The sequence below is a fragment of the Chanodichthys erythropterus genome, chromosome 16 (assembly GCF_024489055.1).
Source record: "Chanodichthys erythropterus isolate Z2021 chromosome 16, ASM2448905v1, whole genome shotgun sequence".
NCBI classification, from domain to species: Eukaryota; Metazoa; Chordata; class Actinopteri; order Cypriniformes; family Xenocyprididae; genus Chanodichthys; species Chanodichthys erythropterus.
In genome coordinates this window covers 42,166,069-42,184,124 of record NC_090236.1, presented here as the reverse complement: position 1 = coordinate 42,184,124, position 18,056 = coordinate 42,166,069, and the positions used below count along the sequence as shown (strand labels likewise).

The 18,056-nt window shown below is 43.9% G+C and overlaps 1 protein-coding gene across 1 annotated transcript; it reads right to left on the bottom strand.

Annotated features, from left to right (window-relative positions):
- Positions 1–437: 437 nt before the first annotated feature.
- LOC137002342 (uncharacterized) lies at positions 438–1,703 on the bottom strand. Its single transcript, XM_067361913.1, has 2 exons — positions 1,419–1,703; positions 438–1,386 (listed from the first exon to the last, which is right to left on the bottom strand). The coding sequence occupies exons 1-2, from the start codon at positions 1,498–1,500 to the stop codon at positions 440–442; spliced, it is 1,029 nt and encodes a 342-aa protein (XP_067218014.1). The 5' UTR covers positions 1,501–1,703; the 3' UTR covers positions 438–439.
- Positions 1,704–18,056: the final 16,353 nt, after the last annotated feature.

Genomic DNA, 18,056 nt, shown 5'->3' with positions numbered 1-18,056 from the left:
CCCTTTGCCTTTCTGTCGAGGATTGTGTCGATAATCATAACCTTGAGGACTAGATTCATTTAAAGTAATGTAATCGTCTGGTTTTAGCCAGGTTTCTGTCAAACACAGCAAGTCTAGTTTATTGTCTGTGATAATTTCATTTACAATAAGTGCTTTTGAAGAAATAGATCTAATATTCAGTAACCCAAGCTTTATCATTTGTTTATCTGATTTATCTGTGATTTTCATTTTTTGAACATCAATTAAATTTTTACCCTTAAAAGGTTTCGGAAGTTTTTTGTATTTGCTAGTTCGAGGTACAGACACAGTCTCTATGTGATAATATCTAGGTGAAAGAGTTTCTATGTGCTGTGAATTATCTGAGTTCTGTGACGTGAGGCGGCTAGCAGACGGTCGGTTTAGCCTGTTTGTCTGACGTCCTGATCTGGGCCCTGGTTTGTCATGTTTCAGCTCTAAGACTATTTGCCAAATTTCTAGAGAGAAGAGCAGCACCATCCCGGGAGGGATGAATACCATCTCTTTTCAACAGATCAGGTCTGCCCCAAAAGCTTTTCCAATTGTCTATGAAACCTATATTATTCTGCGCACACCACTTAGACAGCCAGCCATTGAGTGATGATAACCTGCTAACTATCTCATCACTCCGACGAACAGGAAGAGGGCCAGAACAAATTACTTTTGCTGACATTGAATTTGCGAGTTCACACACCTCTTTAATGTTAATTTTAGTGGTCTCCGACTGGCGAAGTCGAACATCATTTGTGCCGACGTGGATAATGATTTTAGAATATTTACGTTTAGCATTAGCCAGCACTTTTAAATTTGCTTTGATGTCAGGTGCTCTGGCCCCCGGCAAACATGTGACTATGGTGGCTGGTGTCTCTATTTTCACGTTCCGTGTAATAGAATCGCCAATTACTAGGGCACTTTCAACAGGATTCTCAGTGGGTGCGTCACTGAGTGGGGAGAACCTGTTTGATGTTCTAATCGGAACGGAAGAGTGGTGTTTGTTCTTGCCATTATGCCGCCTCACAGTCACCCAGTTAGCCTGCTGCGTGGCTTCTACAACCGGAACCGAATTTGTAGTGTTTACTAGGCTAGTCGCATCCAAAGCAGTATCTAAGGCCCTTTCATTCTCACTATCCTCAATTAAAGTTTGGATGCGTGTCTCTAATTCTGAGATTCTCTCTGTCAGCCTGACAATATCCCTGCATTTATCACATGTGTAAGTCTCACTGCTGACAGAAAGAGCTAAGCTGTACATGTTGCATTTACTACACATGATAATCGTCGGACATGACTGACCGTGTGTTTGATGAACGCCGTCCGAAAAACTGCAACGCACACGGGACTCGCTGGCTGGATGTCTCGGTCGCTTGCCGGTGCCTGGGGCGAGGGTGATGTGCGGGACGCTGTACCTCGCGGTGGATCGATGAATGCCGGGCAGCAACGTCTCCACAGCTTCCCGATCTGGCGAGGACAGATCAGAATAACATACATCGGATAAATCCGCCATTCAATCGACAAGGAAGGTTGGTTTAGAGGAAAAAAGAAAGTAGACGGTAGCTAGCAGGCTATGGCTAACACTAGGTGATTACGCTGGTGGATTGCTAGTAATAAATCGTTCCGTTTAGTAATACTATGCAATAGGTTAAGTAATCTAGTGAAAAATAAGAAAGTTATATTATGTGAATAGGAATAAAGAGAAGGATTTAGAGAAGGAATAAAGAGAAGGATTTAGGATAAACTCCACGAAGCTCCGAGCGTAGATCAGACAGCTGGCAGGCAGCAGCGTTGAGCAGCGTTGAACCGGAAACGTGTCGTCGACTCTGTCGTCACTGCATTGGCTTCCTGTTAAAAATCGTATAGATTTTAAAATCTTGCTAATTACTTACAAAGCACTAAATGGTTTAGCTCCCCAGTACCTGAGCGAGCTCGTAATGCATTATAGTCCTTCACGTTTATTGCGATCTCAGAATTCAGGCCAGCTGATAATACCTAGAATATCGAAATCAACCGCAGGTGGTAGATCCTTCTCCTATTTGGCACCCAAACTCTGGAACAATCTTCCTAGCATTGTTCGGGATGCAGACACACTCTGTCAGTTTAAATCTAGAATAAAAACGCATCTCTTTAACCTGGCATACAAATAACACATTATATATTTATATTTTCAAATCCGTTAAAGGATTATTAGGCTGCATAATTTAGGTCAGCCGGAACCGGGAACACTTCCTATAACACCAGATGTACTCGTTACATCAGAAAAAGAATGGCATCTACGCTAATATTAGTCTTTCTGTTTATCCCGAGGTTTACCGTAGTCAACCCAATCCGGGCCGTATCCAGCTGAGACCAAGGACCGGTGCCTTGACACGACCACAACACAGCCCTGAAGTATCAGCAGAGATCGAGTCAACTAGATCATCCATTGTGAAGACATCATCGACACGACAGCCAGTGCCACAGTTCCTCAACAAACCGTCCATTCTAGAGCTGTAATCGGGCCTTAAAAGTTAGGCCCGACAGTGCCTGAGCCCGACATTTTGATTGACAGCTTTTTAAAAGCCTGAACCCGTTTACAGCCCGACATTATTCAAATGTGTGCACACATACAGCTTTTGTCAAGAATGAGTCATTTATACATGTTTTAACATAATTTATTCATGACTAACATAGGATACTTGGAAGTTGTAACAAAGAAAATAAGTCCTCTGTAACATCTCAGCACTCTAAATATGCCTAGGCATACACTTAGCATATAAAAAATAATTTCTTAACAAATTAAATTATGATAAATTCTAAATTAAGATCGGTATTTGGCAATAACGAAATTAAGATAAAGGCTTCACCACTTCTCTCCACAAACCAGCCTCAACACGACGGTAAATAGCAGCTGAAATTTAATAAAAAATAATGGCAACATTAGCCTATACTCTGTCTACATTATGAATTTAAGGCTCAATTAATATTTAGTTATAATTTTAAAAACCTTTACTCACCAAGATTAGGCTACATGTTTTTGTGAGGGAAAATTATTGAATCCACTGATAGCTTCAGCACAGTCCTGCGCTCACTGAACACCCCACACTGCTGCTGGTGGCCGGGATGCATAGTAGGCCTACCTACTGATCTGGCTAATTTTGCAGTTTTGGGTAGGATGGATTGTTGATCTTCCACATCTATTTCATTTTCCATGACAGCCGTTTTAATGTAGCGAGTGACCTCGGTATCATCCCAGTCAGCTTATTGTAGATTTTTGCATCTTTCTCGCGCTAATCGAAACGCATCACATGACCGCTCATTTACAACGCAAGCCGGAGCGCAAGTCCGAGCCCGTGTAAAATGATAGATATTAAGTCCGAACCCGGCCGAATCCGTCGGGTCCCATCGGGTTCAAAGATCTTCAGCTCTAGTCCATACCGGCGTGATGAATGCGATCCTCAACTGGATGGAACTGAAATAAATACTTTGATTGTTGCGATCCTATTGGACTTATGATAGCAACCTGAATCGTAACAAAGCACTGTTCGCCAGAGGAGAACTGGCCCCCCGACTAAGCCTGGTTTCTCCTAAGGTTTTTTTCTCCATTTTAACACCTATTTGCCACTTGTTTGCCACCTGATGTCACCTGATGGAGTTTGGGTTCCTTGCTGCTGTCGCCTTTGGCTTGCTTAGTTGGGGACACTTGACATTTGACTTGACATTTGATATTCAATAGTATTCTTGACATTTATTCAACAGTGCTTTGATCTGCCTGCATTGACACTATTCTTTAAGAGCTGCTGTGCAGCAAAAATTGATGTACCAGTTATCATTGTAAAGCTGCTGTGACACAATCTGCATTGTAAAAAGCGCTATATAAATAAAGGTGACTTGACTTGACTTGGCCCAATGGTGACTATAATCCAGCAGCCTATTCCAGCTGTTATTAGTCAAATAAACACAGATAGAAACAGATACAGGAGAACTGGAGCTCTTTAATTATATTAATGATAGAAAAGAGAGAATACAGGACAGTCTCTGACTCCATATGATACAGTCAACTATATGAAACACTTCTATAAACACAACAATATTACTAATAACTCCTGGATAATATTTATTGTAGCGAAAATTAACTCAAAGGGGAAATATTAATAATTATTCATAACTCATTATGATTATTAATTATGATTAATTATGAATATGCAAATCCGTTAATCAGATTAACGGGACATAGCTACATTAAAATTAATATTACAATCAGTTAACCTGTTCGTCCAGTGAACGCTCAGTGTTGATTGTTTATTAATTCTAAGAAATGTTAATTTCCAAGTTATGGAAAAATAATATTTCTTATTGTACTGTACTACTCAGAGCACGTAGTCCGGATCTATCACTTAAGAGGCAATTCATTAGCAGACGGTGTCAGAACCAAACATGTCTTGTGCACAACCTTTATTAACTAACTCACAAACACATAACTAAACTAACAAACACGTAACATAACATACACAAAGGGTCACACACACATACACAAGTCAGAATGAGTAATGATAGAGTTGAACCCGAAGAGATGCTGTTACTAGAGCTACATGAAATGTCAAAGGCAATCTGGAAAGGAATCATCAGTTTCTTTTAATGATGTTTTATTAAACAAGGTTCGGGAGGAACAGGTGCAGATAATTAACTTAACTAGCTCAGGTGGAGAGAATTCAGTTAATCAATGCAATCAGGACAAGAGGTATAAATACAGCAGACTTACCTCCGTTCGTCTGACAGTTCATCAGCATTTTGGTTTGACCGTCTTGCTACAATGTCTCAACTCCAGCTTTTCCCATCCGTCGACGAGTTCGACCTCTCTCTGGATCCCGCGCCGCCAACTGCCGGCCCCAGGACCACTCCTCCTCTACCCGACATCACACCTGAACCCCAGGCTTCTTCGCGTGGCCGCCGGCCAGCACAATCAGCCTCCCGCTCACCTAGACGCCGAAGCCTACCCTCGCCTCCACCTGAGAGAATCCCAGTTCTCTCTCCGGCGTCCTCCTATCGTTCGGCCGTGCCAACGATTCCACCTATTGGGAAGTGGACAGTTTTGAGTTTGAGGCAAGCGCTGATTAATTCTGATGTGCAACCGTCATGCAGAATGAACAAGGCAGATTTATACAAGCTGTATGTCACCTTGCAATCAGCCAACCTCTCACCTAAGTCCACTCCAGCCTCCAAGGCATCCAACAGGCAAACTAAATCCCGTGATGCCCAGAAATCGCCTCATCCAACTCCACCATCTTCCTCCCGCACAAGGTCCGGCGCTCTGCGTGTGTCGGGCCGTGGTGCCGGGGCTTCAGCGAGCCTGGGCCGCGTCCCAGATTCCGCAGCATCAAGGCATTGTGCACCTCCCTCTTCGGAGCAGCTTTTCACCGCGGCTCTTCCCACCGCAGTACACGCAGCCGGGCCCGCCGGCCCTCTTTCAGCCTCGCAGTTTTGTCCTCCTACTGTTTCTAACCCCTTTCCTTTGCAGTGGCCGTTAGCTCCCGAAGTTGATGCTAGTGTGAGATTGCCTCCGTTAACGGCTCATCACCTTCCTGCGATTGCCGCAAACCCCTCTCTTTTTCAGTGGCCTGCAGCTCAAGCAGCACAAGCAAGCGTGAGGCTGCCTTCGCTTGCATCGCAGGCCTACACATCTCAGTCTTTCCCTCAATTTCCCTCTTTTTCTTCTCTCCAATTCCCTCCTCAAGCCCCACAGGCTGACTCAAGCGTGAGGCTGCCTCCGCCAACAGTCGCAGCCCCGGCTTCTCTCCCCTACAATCTTCTTCTACATTCTAAATCACAATATTCTCTGTTCACAGCAACTCCGATGCCCGTCCCATCAAACGCAGTCGCCGCGGAACCACCTCCAGTGGCCCACAACATCCGAGCACAGATCTTGGCAGGTGCGGACATAGATCTGGCTAACCTTCTTTCTCAACTTCCAGTAGGTGACTCTAACCGCCAGATAGACTGCGGGGATTTTTCTGTCACGTTAAAAAACCAAAACATTCATACATCACGTTTACTTTCTTTTTCTGAATCTGCTATTGCTTTCAGCCATTTCACAGGAATTATTTGTTCAGCATTCCCCCATAGGCGACGCGAACCGAATGACTACCTATCGCTCATGGCTGAGCTTGCGTTGTCCTATGGGGGTGGACATTTCTACACCTACCACAAGCTCTTCTCTGCTAAATGCGCGGTCAGGGTCGCCCAGTGGAACCAGTGCCCTTACTGGGGTGCACTCGACCCTGACCTGCACAGCAGAGTTTTCCTCGGCTGCAGGAATATTTTATACGCTGTTTGCAGGTCAGTAGCTCATTCTACCGTCGCATGCCCACAGATTAACCCCTCCATTCCACATTGCCCAGACACAGCCTCTGTCAAATCCACCAGCTATGTTCCAAGACCAGCAACCATCAACCCATACAACTCTGACTTCAGACGCAGAACATCATCTTCAGATAACAGACAGCCCTGCAATAACTTTAATATTGGCATATGCACCAGACAAAGATGTCGGTATTTGCACATCTGCAATTATTGTGGCGGTGCTCATGCCCATCCTGTATGTCTCGTGTCTAAAGCGGATAATAAAAAAACAAAAAATTACTTATCGACTCCTGTGAATATTTCTCGCCTATCTTTTGAACTTGCGAACCAGCCGGACGCCGAATTCACTGATTATCTGCTATCTGGTCTCAAACATGGTTTTAATCCTGTCGTGGAAAGTACGCTTTCCCAAAACATCATCTGTAATAATCTCCAATCTGCTCTCGCTGAGCCTGACACCGTAAACAACCTGATTAGAAAAGAAGTCGAGTCAGGTTTCATGATCGGCCCTTTTGACAACCCTCCATTCAACATTTTTCGCGTCAGCCCTATTGGAGTGGCTACGAGAAAATTTTCAGGTTAGAAACGCCTCATAATAGATCTCTCAGCTCCACATCATTCCCCGTTCCCAAGCATAAATAGCTTGATTCCACTCGACGAGTTCTCTCTCAAATACCATGATATAGATCATGCAATCGAAATGATAAAAATCGTAGGTCGGGGCGCTTGTCTCGCAAAAATAGACATCACGTCTGCTTTTAAAGTGATGCCCATTCATCCTGATTCATGGCACTTATTCGGGGTGCGCTGGCACAAGAAATTCTATTTCGCTGTTCGCTTAACGTTTGGATGCAAAAGCAGCCCCAAAATTTTCGACATGTTATCAGAAGCGGTCTGCTGGATTCTTTTGAACAATTAGGCAATTCCTCACCTCATTCACCTGCTAGACGATTTTTTAATCATTTCGCCCTCCAACGCCATTCCAGCGGCCCATATCCTTACGGTTCAAAACGTTTTTTCTGAGCTCGGAATTCCCATCGCCCAGGAAAAAACGATGGGTCCCGCCACATTCATCGAATTCCTTGGAATTAACTTGGATTCAGTCAAATACCAAGCTTCCCTGCCCAAGGAAAAAATCGATAGGATAATCCTCGTCTCTTCTACCCTTCTAGACAGTTCAAATTATTCAAAACGCGAACTCCTGTCCCTGCTCGGCCACTTAAACTTCGCCATGCGCATCATCCCACAAGGCCGCCCGTCCATCACGCATCTCCTCTCACTCGCCTCCTCGGTTCACGCGCTAGAGGACTTAATTTCCTTAACACAGGCGTGCCACGATGAAATCAGGTTATGGATAACATTTCTTAAACAGTGGAATGGCCTATCTTTTTTCTATAATAATCTTGTCTCTTCCCCTGTGGATATCCAGCTGTTCACAGATGCAGCCCCCTCAATAGGCTTTGGAGGTTTTTACCAAGGACGCTGGTTCGCGTCACCATGGCCCCCTCAATTTCAGGACATACCACAGTCCTCAGCGCTATTTGAGCTCTATCCTCTCGTAGTAGCAGCCTTCCTGTGGGGGAAAGAATGGACGGCTAACAGTATTTTAGTGCATTGTGACAACGAAGCAACAGTCCAGTGCATTAATAAAGGCCGTTCCAATTCACTCGCTTTGATGCCTTTTTTAAGACGTCTAATCTGGATCTCAGCATGTGACCAATTTATCATAATTGCTAAAGATGTGCCCGGGTCAGAAAACAAAATCGCTGACTCTCTGTCTCGCTTTCTGTTTCAGAAATTCAGGATGCTGGCTCCAGAGGCAGATCAATTTCCAACTCCAGTACCTCACTTTTCAGAACTCATATTCCCGTAACCCACCCATTAAAACCCCTCCTTGACGCGTCGCTCGACACAATCCTCCAAGCAGTCTCCCCGAGGACACTGCAATCCTATGTGACAGCTTGGAGATATTTTAAAGCATTCCACTTGTCATATAACATGCCGTTTCCCGATTTCTCTCTCCTCTCAATCACCTCTTTCATCTCATATCTCAACATTGTCAAAGGGTTCCAAGTCGGGTCTATCAAAGGCTACTTGAGCAGCATCCAGTTTTTTTCACAAATTGATGTTTGGCACTCCCTCCACTGAGATTAATAATTCACAAACCTCTCTCCTAATCAAAGGGATTCAACGTTCCCAGCCCACCCGTCCCGACCCCAGACAACCCATAACACTAGACATTCTCACAAAATACATCAATACCCTCCGCTCAGGCTACCAGCCTCTTTTCATTGACGACTCCAACAAACCTGTCACTCGCTTTTGGTTCCAAAAGCACCTCAAATCCGTTCTTCAACAGTCAGGCATCCCAGCAAAAAACTACTCCAGCCACTCTTTCCGCATTGGGGCAGCAACCTCGGCAGCCCAAAAAGGCCTCTCTCAGCAGCAGATCCAAACTCTTGGAAGATGGTCATCAAACGCCTTCCAAAGTTACATCAGAACCAACCAGTTCCACATCAAAAAAGCCCATCAAACCCTCATTGGTCAAAAAAAAAAAAAAAGTTAACCCTCCCAGGTGAAAATATGCTTTTCTTTATCCATCCAGCGAGTATTGATCTCCCAGCGGATGCAACGTTAACCCTCCCAGGTGAAAATATGCTTTTCTTTATCCATCCAGCGAGTATTGATCTCCCAGCGGATGCAACGTTAACCCTCTCAGGTGAAAATATGCTTTTCTTTATCCATCCAGCGAGTATTGATCTCCCAGCGGATGCAACGTTAACCCTCCCAGGTGAAAATATGCTTTTCTTTATCCATCCAGCGAGTATTGATCTCCCAGCGGATGCAAAGTTAACCCTCCCAGGTGAAAATATGCTTTTCTTTATCCATCCAGCGAGTATTGATCTCCCAGCGGATGCAACGTTAACCCTCCCAGGTGAAAATATGCTTTTCTTTATCCATCCAGCAGGTATTGATCTCCCAGCAGATGCAATGTTAACCCTCCCAGGTGAACATATACTTTTCTCCCTCCGTCCAGTGAGTATTGATCTCCCAGTGGATGCAACGTTAACCCTCCAAGGTGAAAATATGCTTTTCTTTCTCCGTCCAGCGAGTATTGATCTCCCAGCGGACGCAGCGAAAACCCTTCCAGTGGAACATATACTTTTCTCCCTCCGTCCAGCGAGTATTGATCTCCCAGCGGACGCAGCGATAACTCTTCCAGTTGGTCATCAGCTTTCTTTCTCCGTCCAGTGAGTATTGATCTCAGCAGTCACCGCAAAAGCTCTCCCGGTAGAGTTTCCCAGTTCCTGTCCGCTGCCGTGAGTATTGAGTATTGCCGTGCATTCTAAACTCTTTCATCCTGCAGGCGGCTGACAGGGCCTGTTCACCCGATTCCACAAGCCGCTCCCGTTGGAGGCTCTATAGGCCATTTAGGCCGGTTGTTGAACCTCACCACTCCTCCCTCCGTCTGTCAATTAACAATGTCCATTAAGGCCCGGCGCTACAGCTGCCCCCATCAGAGGCAACATGGGCCCTCTTGGTTCATCAACCAGGCTTCTCGAAACGCCAGCTCGCCAATCTTAAGGCTTTGGGGGGGGCTATTTGGTCTAGCGGCTGTCCTTTGCTCTTTTGCATCTGGGGGAGTACTCTGGGTTCGGGCCAAAATTTCCGAGCTCGGAGCTCGGAGAAGATTTTTTTAATACTGATGTGTTGCACAGGTATGGATGTACCGCATACACAAGCATTTAAATCTTCCCGCTACGAACATATAGACACTAACATGATTGAAGTTACCGTGCAGGTCATAACATTTAGCAATCATCAAACATGTAAATACAATGAGTACAATACAACATCAGTAATAATGGATACCATTTCCTGAGAAGGATTCATTTATAGCACAGTCTGTCTATTCATTAATGCCATAGAGTCTGTGTGGAAAATGCAGGGAAGATGCAGATTTTCTGTGTTTCTACTCTGCTCTCCATGCGGCAACCACATTCCTCAGCGCAATAAACTTGTAACTGAAAACTTCCCGGGGGATGGGGATAGAATCCAGAGTGAGCTTAAAACTATTGGTTAACTAACCAATAATTGTGTCTGATTTGCCTCAGTCATTACATAATTCCCCTCCTTTCTCTCATTGTTGTCTCTCTTATGACAACAGTGAGCGACGTTGAAGGTGCAGGAAGATCAGACACATCACTTGCACACAAGGCTGCAAGGCTGTGATGGGCCCTGGTTGTGTGTGTCTCCTGGAGTGGTGGTCGTTTCATGGCGGTTGATGCAGACAGTCTGCAAACTCAGGTCTCTGAGCTGGTGCTGCAGGAATCAAAGTATCCAGTGCCTTGACAGTGTGTCACCTGTCAGTTAGTGTTGGTACCGTTAATGCGGGCAAGATGTTTGCTGGTGGCAAGGTTCAGGTCTCTGAGCTTGCTCAGCAGGTGTTGAAGTAGCAGGTGCCTTGACAGTGTCACCTGTCGTCTGGACGCCTGTGAAGCAGGTGGTTGTAGGAGGAGGTTACAGGAGTTGTAGTGTGAAGAGGGTTTCAGACTCACCTAGGTCTTGATGGCAGAGGAGCAACCAGTGATTGTAGCCTCTGCTCTCAGTCAGAAGCAGCCTGAAGTTTGCAGTGTCACTCTGCTCTTGTGGCGTGGCTGGCTTGAGCAAGTCTGAGTGGTCTTGTGTGGGTGGTCAGAAGCTTGTGCTTCTGAGTACTTCTCAAGTAAGTACTGTTCAAGGGGCTCCTTACTAGCATTAGAAGCTCCTACAGGTTCGATGCAGGCATTTTCAGTCGCCCTTGTGCTACCTGACGTTGGAGATCATGCGATGTCTGCAGGAAGAGGATGTTTCCATCCATGGCTTCTCCCTGTAGTAGGTCTGGTGCCTGGGTCTGTCTGAATTAATCCTTCTCCTTCTGTAGCTTTAGAGGATTTCAGGAAATTAGCTGATAAGGTGTCAAGCAGAAGGCTTTGGCTCCCCCCTCTGTACCTCTGTGCTTGGCTGGGGGAGGTTCTTCTGCTGCAGGCAAGAGAGTCTTAGTTCTCTTTGGGCCATGTCAAGTTCATCTTTGGTGTTGTCCAGCTGCTGGGTCAGAGCTTCAGTCCCAGATCTGGACACATCCAGAGGACGTTCACAGGTCCTGATTGTGTCATCTTTGACCTAGAGTTCAGAATTTGCTATTTTTAACAGTGACTATTTGTGAAAGAGTTCTTTTACCAAGTCTTCTCTGGCTGCCTTTTCCAGCTGCTCTCATTACTGAGCAGCTGTCAGAGCCTTTGAAGTTTTGTGGATTTTCTTCTGTGCCTCTATTCTGTCAGGGTCCTTGTGCCGCTCCTGAGCCTCCATCTCTTGTGGCTTTTAGCATGCATCAGCTCCTTGTGAGTCTCTGCGATCTGGAGTTGGAGGGCGTTCACCTCCTGTTTCAAGCCAGTGAGGTTGTGGGCCAGGAAGAAGTTGACTTCAGTCAGATCATCGTGATCATACCTCTGGTTTGAGTCATCTGCCTTTACTTCTCTTCCAGGAAGAGGAGAGCTTTCCTAATAGATTGTGCTTATTAGTGGTGCTCAAAATTATGCCATAACAATCGTTCAGATTACTTTTGTAACTGGCTCATAAAATTGAAACAACTGTTGTAAATAAACAAAATCAAGAAGGAAAGTATGTCTAGTTACTTGTGGTTATGTTGGGAAATTAAACCACACAAGACTAAAAAGGAAGATGAAGACTGACTTCAGCTGCTGATGGTCTAATTGGAGTCTTTCTGGCTGTTAAGTCAAAACTCATAGTGAATCTGGTGGGGTGTGATCCAGAACAGAGAGCATGTCTTGGTGGATCACACCAGTCAGGGACTTTGGAACAAAAGGGAATGTCTATTATGTTGGCATTGGGGCTATGGTCTCCTAAGCTGCAGGCTCTGGCCCCTCCCCCCTTTGTGAAGGGTTGGGGGAGCTCTCGCTGCTGCTGCTGTGAAGTCCATCAGGTTGCAAGTTTCTTGTGTGGTCCATTTGTAGTTGTTCGGGCTGTTTCAGTTATTTTCGGACCACAATGTGTTTGTCTCTCAAAAAAAGTATCTGCCTTTACTTCTCTTCCAGGAAGAGGAGAGCTTTCCTAATAGATTGTGCTTATTAGTGGTGCTCAAAATTATGCCATAACAATCGTTCAGATTACTTTTGTAACTGGCTCATAAAATTGAAACAACTGTTGTAAATAAACAAAATCAAGAAGGAAAGTATGTCTAGTTACTTGTGGTTATGTTGGGAAATTAAACCACACAAGACTAAAAAGGAAGATGTAAATAAATCACGTAGATGAAAGAAATAATACTAGAAACATGAATAGCTGACTGCTATTATGATTAAAATCAATAAAAGATTTAAAGAAGTGATTACAACAGCAGAATGACCTGGTATTGGGAATAGTCAATAGCACTAGTTATTAACAAATAGATTAGCTTTGGAAATCACTCTATAGTTGGTCACAGCTGCCGCATGTTCAGGGCCAGACCATGTGTGTGTCCCGCCCTGAAGTTTAGTCAACGTGCTATTGAACAATCTCAATAAATCCTAGAATTCTTCTTTAGCTATACAGTTTACATGTAATTAAATTTAGGTTTAATTACCCTAGTAACTGCAGATTTAGCTGAACAGCGTTCAGGGAGAAACGCACCTAAGTGCAGGTGAAATTAGCTGAGAAGGATTAAAGGTGAGGATAAAGAAAAATCAGAAAACCAGGAATGTGGTTAAAGGAAATTGGTTTAGATCAGTTCACACTGCATACACACAAGCTATGGTTAAAGGCTTCAGGTAAATGATGCTATCCACCAACTGTACAAGTTATTAGTTAGCTTAGCCTGAGTTGAAGGGCTGCAAGGTGGGGTTAGCTTAGCCACCTAGACTGGTTTGTTTACAATATGGCATCACAAGGTGATGAGTTAGCACTTCCTGTGACAAGTCGTTGTCATAGGAACCAATGCATATCAGAGCAATTCAACAGTTTATGAAGAATGTCTGCACATTTGAAACGAGTTACGCATCAAGTTAAAAAGGAGCGCTTATACTTTAATAATTCAAACTTAATTTCAGTAAGATGGAAGTATGGTTTGCAAATTTGCAAATTTTACTCATGTAAAATTCTTCTCTATACTTGAAACATCTTCTTGACTAATTTAAAGAGTAGCTACACAGATTTGCCACGAGACAAATCTGGTCTAAGCGCGCCAAAGTCTTGTCTTGTGAATACATACTGATGTTTCTATCGGCCAATGAAACATAGTATTGATCACCAGGTAGTTGATATGCTTGTAGATGCAGCTAAAGTTTAGATGAATGATTCCCTCTGACTATAATTTCAGAGGCCTTTACTCTGTAGAAAGGAAACCTTAATCCGAATCTACATTCGTATAACACTGTACTGAGATTTCTTATCAGAAACAGGTTAAGCAGTACTGCAATTGGTATTTGTCCAACCAAAGCAGGATAATCAATTCTGGTACAGTTTACATGCCGCTGAGCTGAGATTCCTTCGTCAAACAGTCTTACGCTTTAATACTGAGATTAGGGTTTCTTCGCTAAAATCAGATTAACTTTACTGATACCATTTGAATATATGCTAAAATGTCTTAAGACTCTTTCTGTTACAGCAGAGGTGTCACTTCAAGCTATAGTTTTATCTGCATCTAACAAGCCAGCACCATCGATCTACATGCGAATCAAACGTTGTCAAACGTCATGTCGGAATTATCAATTATTAAACACACTTTTAGTTGGACAATGGTTTAAGCGAGTGGCGTTAGGCCATGCTGGCTCAACCGTCTCAATCTAGTGTCATATTTCAAAATAGCTCGTCGTGGATAGTCATGAGCATTTGAGATTTACACATTCACACAAGGTCTGCTTCCACTCCTAATGCAGACTCCTGCATTTCTGCGAACACACATTTTCATCTACTTTAAAAACTTTATGCCCTATGCTGCCTAGGAACCTTTGTAGAAGCTATGGGTAAAGCACTGTGTTTGCAGTTCAAAGTCATTGGGGTCTTGAGAACCCCCTGCTGAGGGGCCTTGTGTGTTACAGGCCTTCTGTGTCAGGTCACATGAGTGGCACTGTGTGAGGGCAGGTTGTGCTGTCCAAAGGGGTGACTAGCTGTTGTAGGAGGCAAAGGTCCTGTTGGTGTCCTCCATTCATTCCATGTTTGTCTGAGTCGGTGGCAGTAACCTTGGGAATTTCAGATCTGCCCTGCTTGGTGTCGGGGGCAGCACTCAATCTGCATTCAGACTTCTGGGTCTGAGAAATCCTTTATGCAGACTGACTTCAGCTGCTGATGGTCTAATTGGAGTCTTTCTGGCTGTTAAGTCAAAACTCATAGTGAATCTGGTGGGGTGTGATCCAGAACAGAGAGCATGTCTTGGTGGATCACACCAGTCAGGGACTTTGGAACAAAAGGGAATGTCTATTATGTTGGCATTGGGGCTATGGTCTCCTAAGCTGCAGGCTCTGGCCCCTCCCCCCTTTGTGAAGGGTTGGGGGAGCTCTCGCTGCTGCTGCTGTGAAGTCCATCAGGTTGCAAGTTTCTTGTGTGGTCCATTTGTAGTTGTTCGGGCTGTTTCAGTTATTTTCGGACCACAATGTGTTTGTCTCTCATGCTGCTGAATTGTGGAGTCAGTGTTTGACTTTCAGTTCTGCATGCGGGTGGCCTTCAAGGGCCTTAGCTTTAGTGTCTCTTTAACCCTCTGGAGTCTGAGGCTGATTTGGGGCCTGGAGAACTTTTGACATGCCCTGACATTTGTGCTTTTTTCAGTTGTTCATAAACATATTAATGGAAAAAGTGTCATTACACTGTATTCAGCACAAACTAGGCTACAATAATATGTGAGGAACATGTATGTACATGTTTGTGTTTTTGAAGGAATAACATTTATGCGTGGTTGTTGAAAAAACAAAAAACTTAAGTCACTGAAATAAGGCCAAAAAAAGTATAATAAATCTGTGTTCATAAGACTTTAGGGTATTGGAGGTTGTAGACTAGAGTTTTTGCTTCAAAATTATGTAAAAATTATGCTGCCTACTCCTTCATATTTAACAATATATTGATTTAGTTTTTGTAAGACACTTTTTGCCAAGAAACACAGTATGCAAGGAGGCGTGAATCACCACTGAAAATGGGCCATTCTCACCTGAGAAGACAAAAGAATTGGATAGTAATGAGCTGAAATGACTTGCATATTAATGAGGCATTTCAGTCAGGTAGGCTGTGAAAAAAAACCTTCTGTGATGTCTCAAGCTCATTATGATATGTGAAACATACAGAAAAATATTATTACAATATAAAGTAATGGTTTTATATTATACTTTAAAATATAATGTATTTCTGTGATGCAAAGAGTCTGAATATAGGCTTTTAGTTTAAAAGCATGCACATTTGGAGAAATATTGGATTCTCATATGCTTATGTCAATTTTCTATACAGAGGAGTTATTTTTATTTAATATTCACTGTCATTACTATGAGCGCTGGTGTTTTCAATTCATCCTTGAAGTCGGAGGGCGCTCTGTGCATTTTAGTCCACAAATTCATCTAAAAGAAGAAGAGGCTATTCCATGAATGGAGTTTCCAATACATACAGCAGCAGGAGGGCGCTAAAGAAACAAAAACTCATCTAAACTTCATCTGTAGAAGACAAGTAAACAGGAAGTAACTGCATGTCTTCTAGAGATCGCTAACCATGACTTTTACATCCAGATAAACACTTTTCAAGACAATAAATACACGATTGAGATAATAAATGCATGTATTGACTGAATTAGCGTCTGAATAGCGCTGGCTCCGTGGGCGTGGCCGCATTAGCAGATAATGAGCTGAATCACGGATTTCTGACATGGCTCTCTTTTCATACAGATTACATAAACAAAGAAGGTTTGTTTTCGATTTGACTTACATGATTTAAAACCTGACATCTTAACGTTTTTTTAGACATAAGTGTAATTTTTTTGTCATTAGTATTCACTAAGTTACAGTTCATTTTCTGAGAACTATCAGATTGGAGTTCGTTCAGAGGGAGAGGAGAAATCACGCATCATGTTAGTTTTCTTTATTTTACAAAAAGCACAAAATTCTGTTTTTACTCTGAGTGTACACAAATGAAAGAATATATTCCACAGATTAAAATGGTGTATAACTCTTAATTGTATGTGCAACATTGACGGAGTATTTTGAGTCTCTTTCACACTGATAAGAAAAAAACCACGGTGGTATCGCCGGCGATACCGTCAGACCTCAGAGTGTTAAATTCAAACAGTTCCTTACGTTCTTTCACTGGCAAAGCAGCTGTCAGAGCCTCCTGAGGACTGGTGACCTCCCTCAATTGCTCTGCTCTGTCATGGTTCTTGCATCTGTCCTGTGCCTTCTCATGCTGAGTGGGTTGGTTCTCTGTGGAACTCAGTGTTCCCTTTCGTGGGAACTATCGACGCTACGTCAGTGACGTGATGGGAATCCTCTGCATTTTTGTGTTCGTGAAGCACTATTGTATCTAACCAATGAGAGAACGCGACGTCAGAGGCGGGTGACGTCACGAACCGGAACCTATAAAGCATGCCCGGAAACAAAGAACGCTAGCTTCTGTTGTCTTCAGTAAGCGCTATTTGTATCTTGTCTGTCTTATTTACTGTTGTCTGTCTACCATCTCGCCAGAAAGTGATCTCTTGTCTGAGGACAAGAGTTTCTAAACAAGTGAAATAAGACACATAATAGACATATATATATATATATAAAATGACGGAGAAAAGCCAGCGTTTCACTAAGTGTGCACCTCCTTGCCCGCGATTCATCGTGGAGGGAGATACACATGAGATGTGTGTGAAATGCCTGGGAGTTGAGCACGCACAGGCAGCTCTTGAGGGGGCTGTCTGTGTGCACTGTGAGTGGCTCACTCTCAGGGCGCTGCGCTCACGCCGGGCGCTCTTTGAGGAGGGCGCCGCGGCGAGTGTTCCCCGCGGGTCTGGTCCCGCTGCTGCCGAGGCACAGCGAAGGCTGCACTCGTGGGGTTCACAAATGGATCTAGCAGAGGGGGGAGAGACGGGCTCTGCCTTATCGCTTCCCTTACCTGCTAGATCTAGTGTCTCTCCTTTGGTGGTGGAAGCACGCGCTGCGGTTTCTTCCCCGCAAAGGGAGGCACCGACACTGAATATATCTTCCTCCGAGGAGGTTGATGTTGAAGGTGTCGAGGGTGGTGATGAGGGACCGTCATCCTCATCTCCAGCCCATGAGGAAGTATGCACTAGCGGGAGTTTTGTAGCTCCACTCCTGTTGGCTTTATTCTCGAGGGAATAAAAGTCTAAGCTCGGATCTCGCGCTTGCCGAGGCAGCGCGTGGATTGGGTTTTCATTAAAGAATATATGGCTCGGATCTCGTGTTGCCGAGGCAGCGCGTAGATTAAGTCTGCAAGAATGAATATACAGCTCGGGTCTTGCGTTTGCCGAGGCTGCGCATGTATCACGTGTCCGTAATTATGCATGTGTGTGTATGTATATGTGTATATATATTTATATATTAAGGGATCTGAGCAGACGGGAGTTTCCCTTTCTCTCTTTCCCTAAAATACCTTGCGAATTATTACGAGCTATAATTCTTTTTTGTATTCTAAATATATTCAGTCTGTTCAAAAATATATATATTTATATAAGAACTGGCTGCATTTAATTTGAGGATTAAATG

What these genes read in the sequence shown, in the direction of transcription:
- LOC137002342 (XM_067361913.1), bottom strand. Translation starts at nt 1,500, where the DNA reads ATGTATGTTATTCTGATCTGTCCTCGCCAGATCGGGAAGCTGTGGAGA. An exon ending in ATTCATCGATCCACCGCGAG is followed by an intron (nt 1,387 to 1,418) that starts GTACAGCGTCCC and finishes CCCTCGCCCCAG; the next exon opens with GCACCGGCAAGCGACCGAGA.